Source organism: Dromaius novaehollandiae, chromosome 12 (assembly GCF_036370855.1).
Source record: "Dromaius novaehollandiae isolate bDroNov1 chromosome 12, bDroNov1.hap1, whole genome shotgun sequence".
NCBI classification, from domain to species: Eukaryota; Metazoa; Chordata; class Aves; order Casuariiformes; family Dromaiidae; genus Dromaius; species Dromaius novaehollandiae.
In genome coordinates, this window is record NC_088109.1 from 11,415,967 (window position 1) to 11,440,306 (window position 24,340).

The following is a 24,340-nucleotide window of genomic DNA, read 5'->3' on the forward strand; positions in this document are numbered from 1 at the left end:
AAAAAAACACTTCTGGTATTGATCCTCAAACCTACCAATCAACCTTCCTGCCCTCTGTAGACTCTCAAATACTTTTCTTCATCTGAAACCTTTTAGAAATATTTTCTTCAACATAATCTTAAACCACTGGCTGAAGTTCAACACGCATTTCAGCAACACATATGGAATTTATCCGCAACTTAAGGAACTTCCACAGGCCAAGAAAAGAAAATTTCTAAATGTCCATCCGTGTTAACAATCTGAATTTGCATATATATTCAATTATATTATGCCAGAAATCTAAATAGATGTACATTAGCTGCATCTTCAATAGTCTTATGTGTGTTGAATTGATTAGCCTGATTTTTTTTTTTTTTTTTTAAGTATGAGGCACTTCTAAACTGGTAAACATTTTTTAATGTATTGCAGTAAATTATCATAGGCTTACTTGGATTTTCTATTACTCCCAGCCTGAGCCTCAAATCTAAGACTTTTTATAGTTCAGTTATCAACATGCCACAGAAAAAACAGTTCTGTTAAGTCCTACTTTTTCCAGTGTAGATTGTCTATTACAAATTTATGTTCAGCTACATGAAAATAACTGCCCTAAGAAACTGCAATTCCTGCCCTTTTTGTAGATATTTGCAAAGAAAAAAACAGCAACGTTCCCTGAACTGTGTGAAATTCATAATAAACTCTACATTTTCCTGAAGGCTGGACATTTTTGAGGTTGCAGTTATTAGCTACACTTCCTATCTTGGCAAAATCCAGCTATAATTAGAGAAGCAGAGAAATGGCAAAGGAAGTACCCCCGAACTATCACTAATGCACACAGTTGTGTACTCTACTGTGCTAGGTTCTCTCCTTTTGCTATTTCATACCTCTTGCTTTATAAGGATAAAACTATTTGATACGAATATGAACACTGATTTTCTTACAAACTGATCAAACTTCAGCTTAACCACTGGAAGAGAAGAAACTTTACAGTCCCCAAGGAACCTGTAATTTGAGACCAGAAGCATACAAGAATATACTCTAGTTTTCAAGCAATAAATTGAAGAGAATTCCGCAGAGGTATTACAAAACAGTGGCATAAAATATTGGCTTTTACATTTCTTCATATGTTAGTTCATTAACATAACAGAGTATATATGCAGAACTCAGCCAAAAATTACAAAAATTGCTCACTTGCACTTCCAATTGTCCAACTTATATTTGCAACAGCAAACGTATGCAATCGAAATAATTACAATTTAGTGTGAAACTCAAGAAAGAACCTTGTTGAAAAATATTTCTGCATGGGCTACAATATTAAATAAGAGTTCTACAACACAAGACCATCACAGTCTTCATTCTTACATGTCAATAGCACCACTAAGCTTTTGGTTTAATTGTAGAAAAATCCTGGTAAAACAAGATTTTAAAATTCACCATGACTGTAATAAAAGTAAGTTGTTATTCTGCATTTTCCACAAACAGGCACATGGAAGCTTTGGGGGAAAACTTCATTCTCACTGTTACCTACCCCAAATTCTGAATTTGTCACTGAACTGGTATCCAAAAGCTCATGATTCTTGATTAACTTATACAAAGGCTGAAAAACTTGTTGCAACTGATCTTAATATGGACTTGCAAAAATCCAAGTTTTCTTTTAAAACATTTGTATGTGATATCAGATACCCTAGCAAGAAGTAACATCCTCAAAACCGTTACAGCAAGGAAAGGCCATAGGTTATCCTTTTTTTCTTCTCTGTATGTTTTTCTCAAATTCGAGATATCTCCATTTGTGTGTCCTGAGGGATATACATTGCTTACAATATAGAGAAATGAAAACTAAGATCAGTCTCTGTTTCCCCTTATTTTCCATCCACAGTTGAGTGAGAAGCAGAAAACAGTTCCAATCATCAGAGCTAGAAGACGATGTGCATTTCATGCACGCACATTGTAGAGATCAAAGAGGAATGGTGTAAAAGGCAAAAACCCAACCTCATCTCCACCTTCCCCCACAATAACAACCAGCCTTCTGAAGAACACATACAGAATCCCCTACACACTCAAAATTATTAAAGCCTTCCAGAGAGGCACAGGCCCAACTTCAGATGCATGCTCTAACTAGAATTTGCTTTTAATACAGTAACTCATGATTTTAACCTCTCAAAAGGTTGAGCTTTCTCACTAGGTATGTATTTCAGCACTAATAAATACAAAGCTGTGTGTTTATGCAATGAATTCTCTCCTGCCTTATGTCAGCTATGTACACTAATGCCTGTCCACATAATAGTCACAACTGTTTCCTCTGTCTCTGAACAGATTACACTGCTCTGCTCATTTTTATTTGCAAGACTTCATCTCATTCCCTAGCTTCCTCTTTTTATTAAAATTATAGTTCCAAAGTCTTTGAGACAATGCATTAGGAAATACATTGCATTAAGAGAAAATCATAATAAATGAATGTCAGGTATACCACTTGTTTAGGCCATGTTTCTATTTTATTTTAAGAGACACAGACATAACATATGGCACTGTGCTATGTCTTCAGTATATTTTGTATTTCTAGAACTATCATGGAGATCAGAATTATATACTGAAGCATAGAGTAAAAAGTAAAGTTTAGGATTCATGCCGAATAGCTGTGAAATCTCTTGAGCTAATTTTAATGAGTAAGATATCACAGATATTTACATGGCAAGAATCAAACAGCACATGTTGTAATATTAACTCCCCAGTTCTCCTACTTCTTTTGATAGACTTTCTCCTGATGATGCTTTATTCATCATCTAAGACTGAATTTCTAGCCATGTACATACAAAATACTGAAAACCCAGAATTCTTGCCCATTTTCTTATTATGTCTAGTGGCCAACCAAGGCTCAGATGCTGGACTCAGTTTGGAAGAGCTGGATATTTACACGTAGAGAACATATGTGCGTATACAACCTGTTTCACGATACTTTAGGCTCTGAGCACTGATGAAGCTGCCTGTGCATGATTCTTGAAATCAGTGAGGACTACATGTCATCTCACTCAAAAACAATTCCTTTCCAGTGCAAAATCACTTTCCGGCATGTGGACTTCTTCCTAAGATTTTCTATCCAACCTACCTATAAGAGAATTGTGACAAATAACCCAAGCATTTAAAACATTAGGAGAGTCAAAGCCTTTTTCAGCAGATAAACAAGAAGAAGAAAAGGCAGAAACATTCACAAGCTGGGTAGACCAGAGCAGAATAGTCTATTAAACTTTTTACTTTCTGTTCAGGCTGGTCCCTGCTTCTCCCTTGTGACTTGCAACCATGTGACAGTTTACATAAATTTCCACAGAGCAGTGTTTCTGGACTTAAAACAGATATGATTCTATAAGGTTCCACTCACATACTAAATTGATATTTTATATTTCTGAAAAGTATAATCAGACAGAAGTATACATCTAGTTTTCGTTGAGGGCTATTTGATAAGATGTATGGGAATATTATTACATGCAAATTCTTATTGTTTCAAACTAACATGTGGGGATAATCATATCTAGTGTTGAGGCACTTTTAAAGTATTTAGTTTCATAAACTGGCTTTTTAGACCTGCCATCATTTGAGATTGTTGGCGTCTGGTGCTTTAAAGGAGATTGATGTAGTCTACGGAGCAGCAAGAAATACCTGTATTCAGTCCTACATTAGCATTATGAGTTTTTGCTATCACAGCAGGCTTGGAAATCAAAACCAAACCCACTGAACTTATCAATGTTACCCAAATGTTTTCTTTCCTAATTCTATTGAGGTAACAGAGTTACTGGAACAAACACATGCCATACAAGAATCAAGAAAAACTCTCTCAGGAAACAAGCACTGATCACCTCAAAAATAAAATCTAGCATCTATAACATTTCAAGATCCTGCAGAGATTTGCTTGAGGAGTTGTGTGCAACTTCACAACACACTGCTATGTTTCTTAGCTCAGCACTTCTACAAAAAGCTTATCTTTATAAGACAGACAGCAAAGAGAGAAAAATGAAGGCATGTTAGGTACACAATTCTCAAAATAATTCAGCTTCATGATAAAGTGCTCACGGACCAGCTCTCCTGCTGTGATGCTTTATGTAATATATGACCATCATATCTGGCAGGATTTGAACAGGTATGCCCTTGATTTGTGGAAGGAAAAAGCTGAAAACCTTACAACTACTCTTCATTTCCAAGAATTAATCTGAAGTCTAGCCTCCCAGTGTTTCCAGTTTTAAAGTGATCCAAATAAATCCCCCAAAACCACACCTGAAGCATCACTCAATTACAGCTGGCAGCTGAGAGAGACCAAAGTGAATTCTCTCCACAGGCATTCAGGGTGCTCTTCCTCCCAACAGGGGCCTGAAAGCGCCATGAGACACAGCCAGCAGAGACTCAGACTTGTCCTGCAAGGGCTGATGCTCAGGTCTGAACCAGCACTGAGAGGCTTTTATCTTAAAAGCTAGTGAAAAGCATCATGAGTATACCAAATGCTACAAGCCTGGGGAATTACATACTACTGAAGCTTCAAAGAAACTACAGACATCAGAACTTCTTCAAACCTGCCAGTAAGTGAGTGGACAGCTGACCAGGGACAGCCTCAGCCGCTGCTCCAGCTGGACAAAACAGTTGGCAATTCAACCAATTCTGTTGCCCTGAATGACACCCTGAAAAATGGTCCATGGGCAACCATCCTAGCTTTCTTGTTAGGTCCCTCCCAGTACAAAGGAGATTGACACCTGGCTGGAATAAATGTAATTTGATTAGTCTAATTGCTCTTCAGCAAGTCTCAACTGAGCTTTTCACAGCTAGCCAGCAGCAACTACAATCATTACATCAGGCCAGAGAATTTTAGGATATACTTTAGTCCTTGAGCTCTGTTTATAACAGCTCAATACATCCTTCACAGAGGAAAGAAGTATACTAAAGACACAAGCACTATGTGCTATATGAACCTATAAACATTAGTAGAAGGTATCAGAAGTCGTAACAAGAAAAGGAAATAAGGTACCTATGGTTTACTAAGGTATATACATAATTCAGTACTTAAAATGTCAATTAATTTCATTTCTAATCAGCAGATGGATAGTACTCCCAGAAACTCCACGTATATCACATATCTCACATCATGCATCTCCCCACAAATCTTGCCTCAATTAAATTCTTAGATTGGTATTGTTAACAGTGTTTCTATTTACTCTCTATACATTTTTTATAAACTGAACTTTAATATAAAGTGACCAAGTATTTTGATCTGTCAGGTTATTAACTTAGACAACTCTCATATCCTAATTTTGGATTCCATACACACTCATATTACTAGCAGAACTTCAGTTTATATTCTTCCTCCTGAGAATCAGATTGTACCCTCGATAGGAAGGAAGGCACACGTACCTATCTCGCACTGCCTCATACGCATCCTTTGGAGCACATTATTAAGAAGTTCAAACCTAGCACGCTCCCGGACGCGGTTACGCGCTGGGACCCACAGACAGCTGTGTTCCATCCCTGCAGCCTCGCCGTTCGCACCCACATGTTACAGGAGTAAATGTTTATCTTACACCAAACACATTAAATAGTTGGATGTGACCAGGTGCAAAAGCCTCAAATCAAAATCACCCTCAAATCACAAGCCATACAAGCCAATCAAAATCATAACAATGCATCTGCCAGTGCTTGATCTAATGTTTTAAAAGGAGAAACCTGCATTTTAAGACATACTTGCTGTTTAAACAACTCCATAGGGAAAAAGTATTTTTAAGCAAGTCTTAGGTGGAAATTTCCTTTGTATAGACTGGAGCCTTAGGGTTTGTTTTTTTCAACCAGTCATCCACTTATTTACAAGATTCATGTAAGAACAAGACATGACATTCACCTAGTATTTATAACTACCTTACACATACATTAACAAATAAAACACAACAGTGAGAGACTTTAAACCAGAATATTCTATTATCAGCATAAATTCATCTCACACTCATGTTACCTCCAACTATTTGATGTCAAAATACTTATTTGAAAAGTTCACGATGACATTACGTAGAAACACTAAAAGCTCCCCAAATCTTAAAATGAACAGGGAAACCCCAAGCTCCCAATATGTGAGGCAGGGACATGTTTCCACTAGACTTAGAAACAGTATGATGAGCTTTTATTAGAACAATGAATTTTGTGATTCATTTTCTATAGCAAACTCTAAGGACCTTTCACAGGGAATGACAATTCCTTTACCTCACAAGAACAGAAAAAAGCCCCCCCACACTATCACTATCCCATCTTCCTTCACCTTATGAAAGAAGCATACAAGGACACATGTCGACAAGCCCATTTTGGGAAGGGTCTCTTGCACTGGAACAGTATCTGCCTCCTTCAGGAAGGCTTATAAAGAAAAGCCATTTTAACCTCTTTGCAATTTCACAGCAATTGTACCTGCTAGACCATCCCTGTATCCTAAGCTGCTGAGGAAGGAAAATTGCCACATGTTCATCAAGCTCTTCTCCATCTCTCTCCATTCACCCTGTTTCCTTATGGATTCACTTAAACACATCATAGTGCTGCAGAGTCAAACTTCTGCAACGAGCACACCTCCTTAGGCATTTCACAGCTCAATCAGTAAAGTCAAACAAGCCATTTTCTTTCGAGTATATTTGCCTCCTTCACAATCCCCATAGTGACAGCCAGCCTATTTCACTAAAGAAGCAAATTGCAAAGAGGGAACGCATCCAGAAAAGATAGGACGGGACGCTCCTGCATGCTGCAGCCCAGCCAGCCGATGCTCCCTTGCTCCCTGCTTTACTGGGGAAAGACTTGGGGAATGCAAAGCAGCTACCGGTTGGCAGCAGCAGCTGGGATCCTCCCTTTCTCTCTTTCCCAGCAGCTCAGCAAGTGTAGGGTGGGCCACGACACAGATATTACCAAAAGTAATATGTTAAAGTATACATTTGGAAATGTTAAAACATTAACATTCTAAGGACTAGTTACAAAAACAGAGAAATAACAGTTCTTAGTTAACTGTTTTTCATGAAGTGCTTTTAGTAGGCAAACATTTTATAGCAAGTGAATGGCACAGGGAAGCTGTATAAAAGATATGGCTATTTCTTTCTAAATTCAAGTTATTCAGCTGTGCTGCTTCCATCTCATGGACCCATTCTCAGTATATGGTTTGAGATTTCCAAGTATAGGGGTTACATGAAAGACACTAAGACTGCCCTCTGCTCTCTAGTGACCACTCCACTGACAGAATTCTGAAATATTAATGAAAAAATACAGCTCTAATATATTCTCTTTCTCAATCCAGATTAAATTACAAGTAGCTGTTCAACCCTGAAATTTAATTTTGATAAATCATATTGTTAGGCCAAATACTTCACAAGGTTTTAGCGCTGTATCATGGGCAGTAGAATGCATGGTGATGCAATCGTTTTGTAATGACTAGGGTTACAAAGTACACATAACATTACGGAGACACATAAATAATGTATCATTTCCTGAACTTGATTCTGACATACAGTTTCACTGACACAAGCCCAAAGAGAGGTGCACTGTTAGTTTCTCCATTTGCATATAGAAACATATAAGAAATACAGCACAGTATGTAGCACATGAGGGTCAAATTCCACCTGTTAGAAATTTTCCAGAAACCCATTATATTAACCAGATCAAGCCACAAATGACATATTGCACTGTAAATTAGACTGTACCTATAAACACTGGATGCAGAGATATTGATACTGTTGACAGAACTCAGTTCTTCTGTTCACAGTTTTTCATAGTCAGCTCTCAGAGAATAATTTTTAAGTCAAGTATCAAACTTGTTTCATGGTCTTTAATATAATTTCTCAATTGTATAATGTATCATTTAACCAGATCAGCTGATTATCTTTCAAATCTTAATGTCTGAACTTACAAACTGTAGAGATTCTCCAAAAACACAGTTCAAAGCCTAAACTATATAAAAAGGAGCTATAGGACAACTTTTTCCTTCCAACAGCAAAAAAAAAAAAGTTTTTTTGATGCAGTAAGAAGGTAGTAATGATCACAAGAGATCTGTCAAGTAAGACAGTTTTAGCTGTCTCTGTGATTCCTTATTTAAGTACGTGAGGTAAACATCTTTGGTGAGAATTCTTAATTCACCATGACCCTGTTTGCCAGTCTAACCTCAGCTGTCCATATACATCCACTCCATATACATGTACAGAGAGCTAATATGACCAAATCACACTCATTAAGTGATCTAAGTACAAGATTAGACTATGATATCCCTCCTGATATGGATCTGCACTTTCAGACAGTGGAACTTAATGTGGAGAGCTACAGCTAGAAACACGAACAAGAAGGGGCCCATGGGTCTCAAATGCAGTTCTCTGCAATCTCCACACTATTAAACAATTCAATGCTTTTGAAAAACTGGATTGTATTTTACACAGCTAATCACCTGGGCATGTGAATGTCTCCAGTCAAAAAAAGTCTCTCAGAGAAGGCTACTATTTGATATTCAAACATGCTGAGCACTCATAACCCCACTGTATAACCTCACTATGCTTGTGGATGTCACACTGTGAATGCCACAGAAACCGAATACAGAAAGGATAATTATCCTTCTGTTTTCTGACTCTACTCAAAACCAGCTAGAATGACTTTCTTTATTTTAAACTAGTAAAATATGGTCCTTTTGAGGAGAAGACTTCACATTCTATTTTGCTTTTTCCTTACACTAAATATTATAGTTCATTGGTGCAACTGAAGTCATTAGTGCCTTCTCTGGTAGAAGAGCAGAAAGCCATCAGCTGTTAGTATAGAGAAACTCATCATATATCCTGGAAGACGCACAAAAAAAAAAAAAAAGAATACTTTCTTTGGTGATTTTAAAGCACAGTTAAAAGAATCAACTCACTTGTAAATGTTGAGAGTTGTCCGTCATATTGTCCTCTCGTCTACGAACTTCTTCCAACAACTGCGCATTCTTCTTTTTCTCCATTTGCTGATTGTGCTTCAGATTGGCAACCTTCTTGTTTTGGTCCTTCATATGTCTAAGAATTGTATGCACATAGCCATTAGTGCTAATAACTGCAATCACATCTCTTTCTCTACAAAGTTACTTGTGACTATGACACAGATCATTGACCTACCAACAGACACAAGTATTCTGAATATCAGAAATAAATCAAAACTTCATCTTGTTTTCAAACTGGCATATCAAAATGGTTTTGATGTCATAAGATTATACAGTGATGAAAAAATTATTCTGGTCTACAAGCTTTTCTTCCTTGTTCATCATTTGTCCACACGTGTTCCACACACTCTGCAGAAAAAACCTTGTCCTGACAGAGGGTGATTATCCTACAATCCTTACACAAGCAGCAATTTCAAGGCCAACTTTAATGGGCCCTTTAAGGACCCATTCATTTTAAAGGAAGCAGCAGGTGAATGACTAATACGTGTTGTGCATTTTTATTTTTGCAAAGCTGGCATAGAGATAAAATGTTTCTGAGGATTATATTGTATTGGAGTAGAGGGTCAGAACATAAATATACCATGAAAAATACAAGAGGTCTTTAAAAATATCTTCTTACATAACAAAAATTACATTTGTATCTTTTTCAATAAAATGACTTCTTTCAACAAATGGTTATCAGCAAATTTATGAAGAACCTCTAATGAAAATGAAACAATCCTTATCATCATTAAAAAATTTTCTTAAGACTTTACTCAAGCAAAAAATACATTTTTAATTTGTTTCAAGTCTAAAGATCTTTTTCTGTGGATCTTATTTATTAAGACACTAGAAGCTTTTCTGATTCCAGTACTTAGCATATACCCTTTTAGGAAGTGAGGCAAGCTAATTTTGCTTTGGATGCTACAGTTACTGCTCTGGCTGGCTCTGAAAAATATCCTTGCAGCAATACTTTCTACCTTCTTGGACTTTTGGATATTATTTTCTCGACTTCCTTTGACTCTGAGGAATTTATTTTTATATAGATAAAAGGGAGCAAAGTCATGTGCAAATTCCTAATGAGATCTACTCACTAATCCCATTTTGGCAAATGAAGGGAATATTTTTTAGTGCCCAAAAGGATCACTGGAAATGTCTCTGCGCTTTCCACAATAGAACTTTCAGAGAAAAAGTAGTTACAGAATAATTTTCACGCACGAATTTTACTACGCTAAAGAAACTAGGACATCTTATATTTACTTCTATCACTGCCTTCTTTGTCCTACTATCAGTTCTTTTACTTATTTATACTGAAAGTTTAACAATGAATCTCAAATTAGTAAATGCTGCCATGGTATTAAAAATTCTTAGAAGACACTGCATAGAAAAATTTGTGGGTATACTACATAACAGAAAAGCTAATATGCTATTATTACTAGAAAAGAAACTTCGATTTCCTTAGAAAAACAGGAATAAGTATCAGTAATTCAACTGAAAATCTTTGCTACTTTAAATGGCTAAATGGATTTCTAATAAGAAATCCCATGGGAACCATCATATCATAATGCTATATGATCAGAGATACTAAGAACAAATTCTGCTTTGTGCAAAGTCTGTGAAATTAAGTGATTTTTACAAAACCTCAGCATAGGTTCCAAAAACAATCTGTGGACAAAGGATCTGAAATCTCAATTTTCTTTCCTGAGAAAATTCCAGAAAATCTAGAATGTGGCCTTAGCACTCTCATCTACAAGAGTGCAGAATAATCTTAGTTCTCCCCACTTATTTACATGCAACACTATAGTTTTTATTATAAGTTTACTTACAGTATCTTAAACTATACAATATATCAAAAGTCATAGAAACATTTATACATCTGTGACACTACTATATAAGATTTGGTTGGCTATCAGATAACTTCAGACAGATGAAGTAATGGTATAGGAGTGTTAGCCTTTCACCAAGAGACCTCCAGAATGAAAGGTGACAGTTGAACAGCTTCATACTTAACAACAGAGTTATCTACAAAAGTAGGACACAGAACTGTAGAAAACAGCATGGCATTCAGTGAATAAAAAGCTACAAGAGCAATTTCCCCATTAATTTCCTTTCTAAAACTGTGAGTCCCAATGTGAAAGAAAAATCACTTAGATATTTTTGGAGTTTGATACAGTACTACCATATAATATACATTATAAATCTATTTTTATTTGATCTTAAATATACTAAAAATTGCCCATAACTATAGCTCATCTCCCTGGAACTGTATTCATCTGACTGAAAAAGAAATATGTGCACAGAAAACAGATCAAGACAAAGACTAGATGTCACCAATTGATGAAAAATAAATTCGAATTAAAACAAATCTATATGAAGCTCACATATAAGTTAAAAGGCACATATGAAGTCCTCCATTTGAAAAAGAGAATTTACCCTATAGTTGTGTTACAGAGATTGCATCAGTCTGTTAAACACAAATAGATACATTAGCCTCACATGATTATCTATTTGCAGCATTTCTCTTTTATACTCAGTTTTTAAGGTCACACATAAAACGTGTGAAGACTGAAAAGCATGCTGGAAAGTAAAAAGAATCCCCAACAATACACTGTCACAAGAAAACAGACCAAGCTCATGAAACAATCAGTCAAAAGCCATCCTTTTAGAATGTTTGTGTTTGTTTATTTTTAGTATAATCATTTTTATGTTACACAAAACTCGCTGGAAGATGAAAAACTGAGCCTCTCCAGGTTGAGCCAGCTCTAGGCAGGAGCTAGTATTTTGTAAGACTTAGAGAACTTAGCCTGTATCTTCATTAACTGTATTCAAATATCTTTTATAGTACCTGGATGAACAACACGCCCTTTCTGATACACTATATACCTAGGACTCTCTCCCCTTCAGACATGCCCTTAGCAAAATGACAGGACCAAAGACTTCTAAGAAAATCTCTTTTCACACCTAGAAGCCAGCAGTACAGCACCACCACTGCCTCTTGCTATATTCCCAGCATCAATCCCCAATTCAGGTTCACCTGAGAATGAAAAAATACAGTACAAGATGGTCAGAAGAAACCTGCCTACATGAGATCTACCCCAATAGCCCTGTGCGTATAGTAATCACCAGTGTTTTAAGTAAAGAAAGGTGGATTTTCTAAAAAATACAACACTGTGCCACAGCTTACCAATAATAAGCAAACAACATGACAGAGCTAAAAAGCAGGAGGGATATTTCTGTCAAAGTTACACTGACAGATTAATGGAAAAACAACCAGAAATTTCATCGTTCAGTTTAAACTTGTTCCTATGTCTTAAGGAATATATTGGGTTTAGATACCAAGTTCTATATTAATTAATAAAATATCTCAAGAATTTGAGTGATGCCCTTTCTATTTATAAATCTAGGTATTCATATATGTTAGAAGTACTGTGCAACTCCAAGTGAAAATCAGTTCTCTTTCACTGGTTCATACAGTGTCATCATAAGCATAGACCTAATTGGCGTGGAAATAAAATGAATACAAGAAGAAATGTCTCTTGCAGAACTTGGTATGCAAATGCGGCATTTGGCAGAAATTTTGGCTGTGTAATATGATTTTGTGCTGTTACAATATAAAATGGTTTCAAATCTAATGCTGAGTAAATGACAAATTAATTTATATTGAACCTCTGCAAGAAGTTGAATTTTATGCCTATGCTAACTGTTTCTTTCATCGCTCTTTCCTCTCATGACTTCCTATTCCAGTTTCTGTCTAATTCCACACCAAGAAGTAGAACACAGTGGAGCTGCAAAGAACATCTGGCGCCTGTGAGATGCAAAATCCTGAAGAGGAGGAAGTAAGAGAATACTGTGCTGTAGCCTCTCTTTCTTCCCCAACCAACTATATGTCTATGGAAGCAAAGAGAAAGTACCATCGCTAAAAAGCTTAGGTGAGCAGTTCTCTGAGGCCTTAAAGATGCAGAAGTAATTCAGCACACGAAATAACTACAAGAAGGTATCCCCCCCTCAGATTTTAACTCTGCTTTGTCTTCAGAGAAGACACTGGTTTGTGGGATGAGCCCGGGAAAGCAGGGGCACAGTCCTGAGGCCCCAGCTGAACGCTCTATGGCTGTGCAGTAAGAGGGTGAGGGACGCACAGAGCATGGGACACAGGTAATGATTTGGAGACAGTATTTGCAGTAGAAGAGTAGAGCATTGCACATCAGTTTGTGAGGCAGAAGGTATATGTGGACTGCACATCATCCTTCTGGGAGGATTTCCCGAACAAAATATGTCCTCGTGCTTTATACAGCACATATGTAGGAAAGAAGCATGCACAGAGAATAAAACATTTTGTGATGAGTCAAGGCTTACTGTGCATACTAATAATCCTATGCAGGCACACAGCAAATATACAGAGCAAGGGCAGTCAAGTCCAGCAGTTCGAAAAAGTTACAAAGTATTCACTGAACTTTCAATGCACATAACTGCTTTTAAATGTCCAGGATTTCAGACACAAAACAGCCTAGCTACAGCAGTAGTTTCAATATTCAGAAATCCTGGAAAAAACAAAACATCAATTCTACATAGACAATCAAGCAGCAAAAGAAACGTTTGAGGAAATGAAGCTCAGCCCATGAAGTAAAAAAAATTAACTTAATTTCCATACAATTTAATTTTTCTTTAAAAGCTATCATAATTTTGAGAGGATTCCCCGCCTTCTCCACAAATCTGATTCTACCCCACTGTCCTGCTGCATGCCAAAGAGAATGTCTAGCCACTGGGAAAGATCTCACCCTGACATCCCATATTACTTTTTAATAAAGGAGAATCATGCAAATACAAGGGAAAATGCTGACTTTGGATTTTGAGCCCTGCAGAAGTACATCAGTTCAAGTGTCTGGGACCACTACTCCCCTAAGAATGGAGAGCCCAAGGTATGCTACTCAAGCTAAATCACCCTGAAGATTTAAATGATTTTTAATGAAAAGCAAACCTTAAGAAAGATGCAAGGAGAGCATACAATATGTCTTAGATTCATTTAGGACTCTGTTTTTTCTTCAGAGAATCTGCTCTTTTCCTTTCAGTTAGCGTATGAGTACGAGAAGTTAATTGAGAAGACAGCTTGCACGCCTTCTGGGAGAACTCAGCAAAGCTGGAGCCAATCCTTTTGGTAAGAACTGTCCTCAGGTTAAGAAATGGATAGCATCTTCGAGAGAGAATTTCCATTTTATCCCCTTTACCTAACAAGGATTTCTTTTTTTTAAACAGGAATTCATTTGGAGGCTTTTCTGTACTTCTCAAGTATAGTAACTGGTTCAGTAGATACTCGCTCATCTCTTAACTCCCATCTTGTTTGCTGTTTGACAGAAATTTACTATTGTCACGTAACAACAATTCCAGGTTCTCTCTCCTTGCAGGATGAATCAGGCTAAATTGTAAGCAAATGTACTCACACAACTCAGATGCTCTCCTTTGTGGCAGAGGGATGCAGAGAAATACATCCTTTGCTCAGTCATGAGTTTAAAGACATCTTCTTTTTAATATACAATTTAAGAACTAGTCATTATAGAAACACAAGTGAAATTAGTAAAAGCACTTTTACCATTCTGACTCTATCAAAAGCTATTTTCATTAGCTTTGAATAAAAACTAGATATGCTGACAAACATCATGGGAGTAATAATGTGTTACAAACAGCCACTCAATCTGGTTTGCTTGAATTGGGAGTTATCATGTCACCTTCACTTTTCTGTTTAAAACTGGTCATCCAAATATTCCTTCAGATTCCAGGTCTTATACACTGTGCAATATCTGTCAGCCTTGCCAATAAAATTCTAGTAGAAAAGGGGAGATTTCATTCCATCTGCTTCCAAATTAATTAGAATAAATTTAAAAAGATATATCTTTAGCCATTATTTTCAGGAAATATAGTGCACTAGATTGCTGTATTTTCCATGTCGAATGTACATTTTCTTTGAGAAGCATTCTCAAGAAACATATTCCTAACTTTGTAAGCCACTTCACAGTACTTTCTATACTACATTTCAAAACATTCACCAGGGTAAATTATGGAGATATAAATTGACACTCTGAGTATTCAGCATATTGTGCATCCTGTATAATTTACCAAGTATTTAAAATACATATATACATACGCGCGCACACACACGCATATATATAATTCTTGGTCCAGTACATTTTTCCAGTATGCTGGCTCTGGTATATTTTCACACAGCTCTGTTTTTAAAACTCTGATGAATAAAACGGAAGATCAGGAAAAATAATCAATGATGCATAAGAAATAGAAAAATATTTGGGAAGAGTACACAACGAGTAGAAAATATCATATGCCATTACCATATGGGATACAAAATACCCACAAATTTTACTAGTAGCTGTGCTGATGTGCATAATTGAGTCTACAGGAAGAATTACTTTCATATGCTCTGCTACATGGTTTCAATTTAAAGCTTTAAGATCACAAAATTCATTAGACAAAAAAAAATAAATAAAGCATTACTGTTTAAGATAGATGTTTTCAAAACCTGAAATGTATGCTGTAGGGGTGTAAGCAGTAGAATAGATCTTACCATCACACGTTAATCATACTCTGGTACTAAAATTAGAAGTAGCAAAAATGGATATATACGCAAAAGTATTCTTTGTTTGATATTGTAACTGCCCACAAAGCAGTAAGATGAAATCCACAGCTTTTTGATTTTCCAAGTTAGGTTACAGTTCATTTTGAAGTTGGATATCTATTATCTTATGGTGAACTAAATCGTTTACCACTCAACTAGACATTAAAGTCATCTCAAGTCATCACAGAATACTATACAATGTTTTCTGAAAACCTGAGAAACTAAAAATCTGTGGCTAAGTTTACAGACTTCACATAACTGGAAAGCCAGTCTCAAAACTAGTTCTAGAGAGCCCAAGCCCAGAGCACTTTGAAGAGGTACCAACACTGCGTTTGGCTTAAAGAGATTATGTTCTCAGCTCAGAAGCTGTAAGAAGCAAAACACAATCTAAAAAGCAGAGCAGATGACTAACACTACACAGATGCTTGATCGTTCCTAAACATTGAAATGGTTGGGTAATGGCAGCTTTTCAGATAACAAAATTAGGTTTCTGTTTGTGTCCCTATGGTTATATGGTTATAGTCAGTGAGCAGTTCTCATAAAACATCTAGCAGCTTCATCGACTGACAGACAAGGATTCAAAATGGAACCAGACTGACCAACTAGAATGGTCAGCACATCTTGACTAAAGACAGACAGACAGAAAGATGGAAAGAAAGGGGGGAAGGGGGAGGGAACAAGGACTGTTGAATTCCATAGTTGCAAACTGAAGGATTTCATGAACATCTTTCAACTCATTTGACAATTCAGTAAAGAAATGCAGTATCCAACTAACTAATCCACACCAAATAAATACTAGATGACAATGATATTGAAGCTAACAAAGAATAGATGAAGAACGCTAGATAGAAGAAAAAAATTCTGACTAGAATTTGCTTCTTCCAGTACAATAGACATTCTTAATAAAAAGATTATATAAACATACTTCTCTAGACATTACCTTATTTTACATTAAATATTTTGAAGAATATCCTTTTACAGATATTTTAAGCCTAGATCAAAACATTGCTCTAAACCCTAAATACACAATATACTGCAGCTATGCTTTTTCAGCAAAAATTAGTCAGTCATAATTCCCAATTCCTCCTCCTATAATTTTCTATAATCTTTTATAATGCACAGAATGCTTCACAGCCATGCATATCCATCTCAGCTGGGCACTCGACTTAAAATCAGGTATCAAAATCACAGCAATACCTATATCCCTTTGCCTCAGCATCCAAGAACATTTTCATAAAAATGCCATTAGACTACCAAGAACACAAGAATCAAGATGAGATTTCTAACACTGCTGAAGAACTAGCCGGCTACAACTGCTACACATTTAGGCACATGTAAAATGTTATATACAGGAACAAGATAGGTGAAGGGAAAAGACAAAAACTCTTACATCACCCTGCAACTCTCTCCAGTGAAGTCTGGACCAAAGGACTTAGAGCCCCATAAACTTGCTGTGCAAACAGTACAGGAGGAAGTTCAACATGCCCATATATCCATGTGCAAGTACACTAGCCTTTCATTCTATTTAGTTTTTAAATAGAAAAGTTTTTGTAAGAAATAGACACTAGTGTCATGGAGATTCCAACAGAATCTTAATCAGCAGGAATACGAATATCAAAACACTGTAACACTTGGTTCTTGCTAGTATGAATATCACTAATTCTAATGACTATGCTTAACCACAATCAACTTTTCTTTCCTTGTTCTTCTGGAAGAACATGCAAATTGATCTCGTAATCCAGACTATACTACACCTAATTCATTTAATCCAACTTTTAAAAATAAATATTTACATTTAGTGTCAGCAGATATGTGAGTATCTTTCAGACCTTATTTTACAGCTATGTGTAACTGGAGTCTATACTCCAAGACTTTCTTCTCTGAAAACTACAGAAGGTCAAGCTATTACACTAAAGCCCCAGTTTTAATTAGGCACCTGCGTACCTTGGCCAAAAACTAGGTAACATCAGCCAAAAATAAGTGTTTCATGCTTAGTACAGCCTTACTCTATATCTCAAATACCTTTTTTTCTTTCAAAGCATCCAAAAAATGCAGACATACAAAATACTCCTAAGAGCAAAATTTGTAACATTTTGTTAAGGAATATGTGTCTGTAATACTTTTCATTATATTAAATAGTATTACAATGGGACTACGTGTCTGAAAGTCAATCAAAAAATTCTCCAGGATGCCAAAACCTTTAGACCTCCCTGCTAATTTTATAACAAAATATGCAGGTTAATTATGAAAATAATACATATAGGAAATAAGATTATAAGTTTTTTTCTTTATGATTTTGATATAAGAGCAAAGAAAAAAATACAGAGCACAACTGACAGCAGAGATAAACAGAGAACGTTTTTAGCAGAACGGTCATATTTTTATTTTATGAAATATAACAATTTAGTCAAAACAAGTAATTAAAAAAATGAAAGTCTCCAAACATCTATTTTAAAACTTAACCCTGCACATTAATTTTAAATATTCAAACCTCTTCACCTATTGTTCTATTCATGCATTGGGAAGAATTTTACCAAGGTCTTTGCTTGAAAAAATTATTGTGCTTTGAAAGTTTTAAGAAAAAAACAGATCTTGCCTTTCTTCTTTATAGATACTTGACATCTTCACAAAGGATTCATGTACATGAACAATAAACTGTATCTTAACACTTTACTGGGCACTCTGGATCTCAGTAGCTAGTCATGCAGAAGACCTGATCCTGTAAATCCTGTCCATGTGAGTGTCCATTCTGAACTACATTACTTCAGCAAGGCTCAGCAGAAATATTTCCAGCAGTTCTCACTGTCTTAAAAATTGAAAGTGCATACACATTCCCGTTTGATCTATTAATTGAACAAAGACTATGAAACAACAGCATGAGGCTTTTTTTTTTTTTTTTAAGTAATTCTTAAAATTAAGATCCAGCTCCACTGCAATCTGTAAGATAAAATTCCCATTGAGATAGGGGAATATTTCTGGTATTTTCCTGAAGTACAAATAAGTTTGCTACCAGCCATTTACAAGCCTGAAAACCAAAGATGGGTTAGACTCTGGTAAACTGTAAACATCACAAGAGATGTCAAGAGGGTTACTGACAGACACATTCCTGACAGAAATACGCAGGGACACTGTGTATTCACTTACAACCCATAGATGGATTTGTTTGGGGAAAATAGGTATCATCACGATAAGAAAACGTATATGCATGGTAGGCTGAAATTTTGACATGACAAAGAAAACATGCCATATTTCAAATAACCAAAATTTTTCTTAAGAAAAGCCCTATTGGTTGTCTGCTAAATTTATTTAATAAATTAGACTCCAGTCATTTTAAAATTTATGATATGCTAATAAAAAGCAAAGTAATATCTTGCTCTGCTGTTATTTGAATATATAAAAACTTTCAGGTTGGGAGTTTTGTTTTTTTAATCCAGATTTATATTCTGCAACCTAGAGAATTAGTAGTATCCAAAGCATCTTTTAACATTTTGATTTGTTCCTTATGCTTAACCTTTCTTATTTTCTTTTTATTGTCTAATACCATTGCCATGATGACCAACAACTGAAGTATACTTTAAATGAAAAAAATAGAAACAACCATTCCAACCGTGAAGAAATTAATTACTTTGACACAGCCAACATGTCCAAAAAGCTGAGCTTCCACGTAACTTTTATTCTTGTTCTTACTTCCCTGACTGTAAAAAATGATACTGGGCCTGGCACCCTTCTATGATGCAGATGGTGTTCAAGTCAGATCACTTGCCTGTTCCATGCTGAATCATTCATGCAATTTTATGCATCAATATAAAATGGCAGGAAGCGATAATCATAACCACAGTCAGAATGGAACTAAAATTTATTAACATATAAAATAATATTTTATTTCATAAGCATTTTTGTAAAACAAAAACTATTCTGCAAAACTTCAAAGCCAGCTCACCATCCTACACAGTGGTTATGTTCTGTGACCAGCAAACGTGTCCCATGGCAGCAACACCGAATACCACTGCCTTTCATTGCTAGCGCATTGCTAAGAGTAAGCAGAGAATTACCATGCCCAAAGTTGAAAGGAGAAAGAACAATTCTCATGGAGGTAAGGCGTGTCACCACTACAGTACCAAAAAGCAACAAGGCAGAGAACCCGAAGGTACAAAGCAGCTGCCTGTCCCGTCTCCCAACAGGGAGTCTTCAAAACAGAGACAATTATATACACATTGCAGGGCTAAATACATCAGTGTGAACTGTTTCGGTGAAGCCCTATCAGGACTGAACCATAACCGACACAAACAAAGTGCGTATTCACCACTGGTACTATATACTCCACCCACAAAACAAGCAACATATGTAGAATGGAGCCTCAGAAAGCTCCAAAGCTATAATTAAGCAATTTACTACTTCTAATATGTTACTCCTCCAGAATAATTATTTCAGCTGGAGTTTGTGTCTCTGGTTATTCAGACTTCTTCATATGCAATATGATGACAGAGCTGCTATGAATATTTGTTACTTCATTAAAAATGATGCCAAAAATTGTGATCTTTTCTCTGTACAACTTCTCTTATTCTATTTCATAGTACTACACAATGCACTGAAGCTCTGAGAATTTAAGTGGCCAGATGATCGCCTGATTTAAGGAGGACATGGCTCATACTGATTCATCTGTTACTAAAGCTTAACATTACTGTAAATCAGCTGCCATTTTTTATTTCTCAGCTATAAAACCATTTTTTTAAATAACATCTCTTCTGCTTCTTTTGAATTTGGAAGTCTTCCTGCTTTTAATGTAAATCTTTGACAGACTAACACAAAAAGCTCACAGACAAATACAGACCAACACATAAGCATATATGACAGTAAAATGTTCTGAATGAAGACTTCCTACAGAAAAAAGTGTCTTTTCATTGCAGCAAAACTTCCCATGACTGAATTCCAAAATCATTCTTAAATTTTCTTTAGACAGACTGCAAAGAAGAAAGTGGCAGTTCTATCTGGGAGGGGGGAAAAAAAGGTGGGAAGAGTGAGAGAAAGAGTGAAAACACTCCAGGATCTGTCTCCTGATGAATTCTTTGCAGGCTCTAAAAAAAAAATCCCAGAAAGAAAAACAGATATGTAAGTATCTGTTATCATAAAGGCTATATTTTGTCTAAATCTAACACCTATGTAGGTGTGGTGGGAGACATAAATAAAGAATATTTAGCAAAATTATGCTAATAATTTGTACCTTACCTCCCCTCTCTTGCTGTTGCTAGCAAAAAACTTCATTTTCTTGGTAGTGTTTGCTGAGCAGAGAAGTGAAAAATCTTACTGTTTTACTTACTTCTAAATTCTAAACAATAAAATGAATCATATAATAAATTCTAACAAGTACCTTAGGTGAACTTGGAGGAATACTTCACCACCAAATCCCAAAGGATTCATTTCTTCACATGCCTGAATAACTCCATCCTATAAAAAAAACCTTGGCTCACATTTTCCCTTCTAGACATAGTAGATTTTATTCCCACTCTCTCCCTTTTCCCTGCAAAAGAACTATGTTTTCGCCTCTCTACTTCCTACTGAAAAGCAGCAGGGACAGGACTTCAACTGCCTGAACTGCCTTCCTTTACAGTTGTTAAACTCTAAAATTGTATATACCTACATGTATACCAACATAACCTATCTCCCTATGGCTGACCTATGTTGCAAATTCATTTTTACAGTGGTAGTTTTATTCAACTCTTTATTTTGTGGGAGGAAATGAATAGTCTCATAGGTGCTTCAAACTAGCAGTCAGGGTTTCTCTGTCTCACTGAAAAGAGCTGATGTACCTGAAACAAATATCCACTCTACAGTGATAGTCACTATACAGATATAAATGGGAGTAGCTTCCTTAGCATGTCTCTTCTCATACAGGATAAGAAGGCAAGCTTGAGCAGATGCCTCCTGCAGAGACAGAAGAAAGACGTTGCACTGGCACTGGACTGGCCTTCCTGCCAAGGCGACCATGAGGCCTTCCCTCATGAAATAAGCTTAATTAACTGAGAATACTCTCAGGTTAACTTTGACCAAACTGACTTTGTTTTTCAATAATAATGACCACTGTTCTGCTATACATCTCAAAAGAGACTAATTTCTTGTGATAATTTTGCCTTCTCATAGAAGGAGAACTATGGGTCTTTTTCCCATCATTCACCTGTAGCTAAGACTATGGCAAACCCCATGTCACCATTCATATCCACCCACTCCCTAGAACTGAGAAGCACCCTCCTTGTTCTCTCTGTGTTGATATAAAGTAAAGTACTGGAATCAAGATGACCAGCACAAACAATGGTCACAATGGTCATCCAAAAATAGCCAGTATTTTAACAATCGCCAAATAATTTGATTCACACATCCCTAATTCTCCAACTAAATGAAAAAATGCTGTAATGTCAAGTTGCCAGTTATTGAGAAGAATGAATTTTAGTATATTCAATGTTTTCCTTATATTTCCAGCTTCTGATATCAATGGATTACATGGCTATTTCAGTTTCAAACAAAGGAGCAAGCTTGCAGCCCACAGAGATCGGTAGGTCTCAAAAAACACCCACAAGCAGATTCTAATGCTTCGAAAAACAAAGCAAACACAAATAATCCTCCTTTCATTCTTTAAATCTCATTATTTCAGATGTTTGAAGTCTGGCCTAAGATTTCTCAATACTCGGACTGCTGCAGTATGACAAGTACATTGCCTCCAAAAGCATCCACAAGAAGATACGATTGCCATGAGAGAACCAATGACTTTTCATGATAGAAATAATGTGAGTGCCACAGAAGCAACGTTTCTCACCTCAAATACAAAAATGTGGGAGGAAGGGTTTACCTAACATACGCTCTGGGAACTTTTCCAGAATCTCTATTTAAGAAATGTTTAGTCTGACACGGTTCCCTCCAAAGCCCTAGAGAGATGCTACAAATATCCACATGAGGATAATGCATGAATGAAAAGGACTTACTAAAGTCTCCTTTCCAAACTATGGTTCATATCACTTTGTTTCCACACATGGTCTGCACTGCAACCAGTGAAACTCCAATACAGGGCATTGCACTACTGTCTGTCTCAGCACATTCTTACTGGATGACATTTTACGTGAACATGTGTGAAATCTGTACCAGAAGACTCATCTGTCACACATCTCCCTTGTATACCAAGGATTGTTCTGCATTTGCTTCTTATGGGCATTTTTTTTGGGGGGGGGCGGGGGGGGGAGGTGGAGAGGAAGGGGGGTTAACACTGCTGATGACAGGACACTAGATGAGAAGGATATTTGGTCTGATTTAATATGGCAATTGCTTGCTCAGCTATTTTATTAATTGATACCGTTAGGACTAATTGTTACCAGTAACCGAAACGGGTTTGTTGCCCAATATCTCACAAAGGAGTTTCAGTCCCCCTGCTGCTTCATCGGGTCTTTTCCAGCTGTTCTCCAGATAAAATTCTTTTTTAACAACTCCTGACTCCAGTAATTCTCTGGATTCAGCTCGTCCACAATATGTCCACCTCAGCCTAACAGCAATCAGGATCAAACCTCCTCTGCTGCACTCCATGTTTCTCTGCAATTTCCTTCTGAATCAAATCCTTCTTCTGCAATACCTGGCTCAACCTAGCAGTTCTCAGATCAATCCAGCCATTCCATTCAATACAGAAAACAAATTTCCCATGTTTTTGCAGAACCCCTTCAGATCGCCAAATAAATCATGTACACCTTGTACAATTTCTTGTTTTGACATACTAACTTCCCCTTATTATAAATTTAGATCAGAGCATTTCAATCCAGTCAGCCTGCTCAGGCATTATAGAAGCAAATGACATGAGTGGAAGAGGTGATTCCACCAACAGTGCAAATCTTGAATTTATTTCCCCAGTCTCTTTTTCAGTCACAGCTTTTTGAGGGTAAGCTGTACTATCTCACGATGTCTCTTCATATACACACACCCCTCTACTGTACACAGGATATCCTGACATCATTGTACCTCTGGCAGTCACAATGGTGATAAATGGTACCTTTTCATTGTTTATCTCTATGTATTCTGCTTATTTTGTAAAGGATGATGATTTGACTCCTTTTTCTTTTCAATAAAATGCAATTCCAATGAAATACACTTCCTACTTTACTATTTCTTAAATAAAATGAAATGTAAATATACACAAATTAAAAACGTATATGTAATCAGCTAAACACAAACGATCTTTATTAAATCTTCATCTCTTTCAAAATGTTCAAAAGGCAATTTTGTATATATAGCCAACAGACTACAACAGAAAGACATGACAACAATCTGCCAGTTACCCAGTATGACAACTATGTTTCTCACTCAGACAAACCAGACTCTCTGAAGAGTAAAGTATATCACAGATTCTCTCAGTTTTCATTACTGCACTATCTCGTTTTCTCCAGGGAAATTATCTTTGAACAACATATCACTCTACCCTTGGAACCATCAAACTGACATTTGACAAAACTGTGGAAGGCTAGTATGTTAAATTTAAAACTCCGTTAAACTTTCCCTTGCACATCTCGTTGAGCTTTTGCCTCCCATGGACACAATTAGGAACGCCAACATCAGAGGCTGGTGGGAAAATTTCTAGCACTGATCAGTATATTACACATGTAGGAAAAAACATCCATCTCCTGTTATCTACAAGCAGAAGAGATTGGGGAGTATCTAACTTGCTGTAAGCTAAGTGAAAAAAATGTCACAGAACTGTTTCTTGTGCTTAGAACTTGTTTTATTATATAGGTAGAAACACACATAAATAAATATACATATTTACATAATAATGTATTTTATTTTCT

General features: G+C 36.4%; 1 protein-coding gene across 2 annotated transcripts in view; it reads right to left on the reverse strand.

The window, feature by feature from the left end:
- Nucleotides 1-24,340, reverse strand: part of ERC2 (ELKS/RAB6-interacting/CAST family member 2) — a 492,995-nt gene that overhangs the window by 214,840 nt on the left and 253,815 nt on the right. For both annotated transcript variants that reach the window (XM_064518915.1, XM_064518916.1), the window contains exon 14: nt 8,864-8,999. In XM_064518915.1, the coding sequence (XP_064374985.1) occupies nt 8,864-8,999 (136 nt within the window). The remainder of the gene's footprint in view (nt 1-8,863; nt 9,000-24,340) is intronic.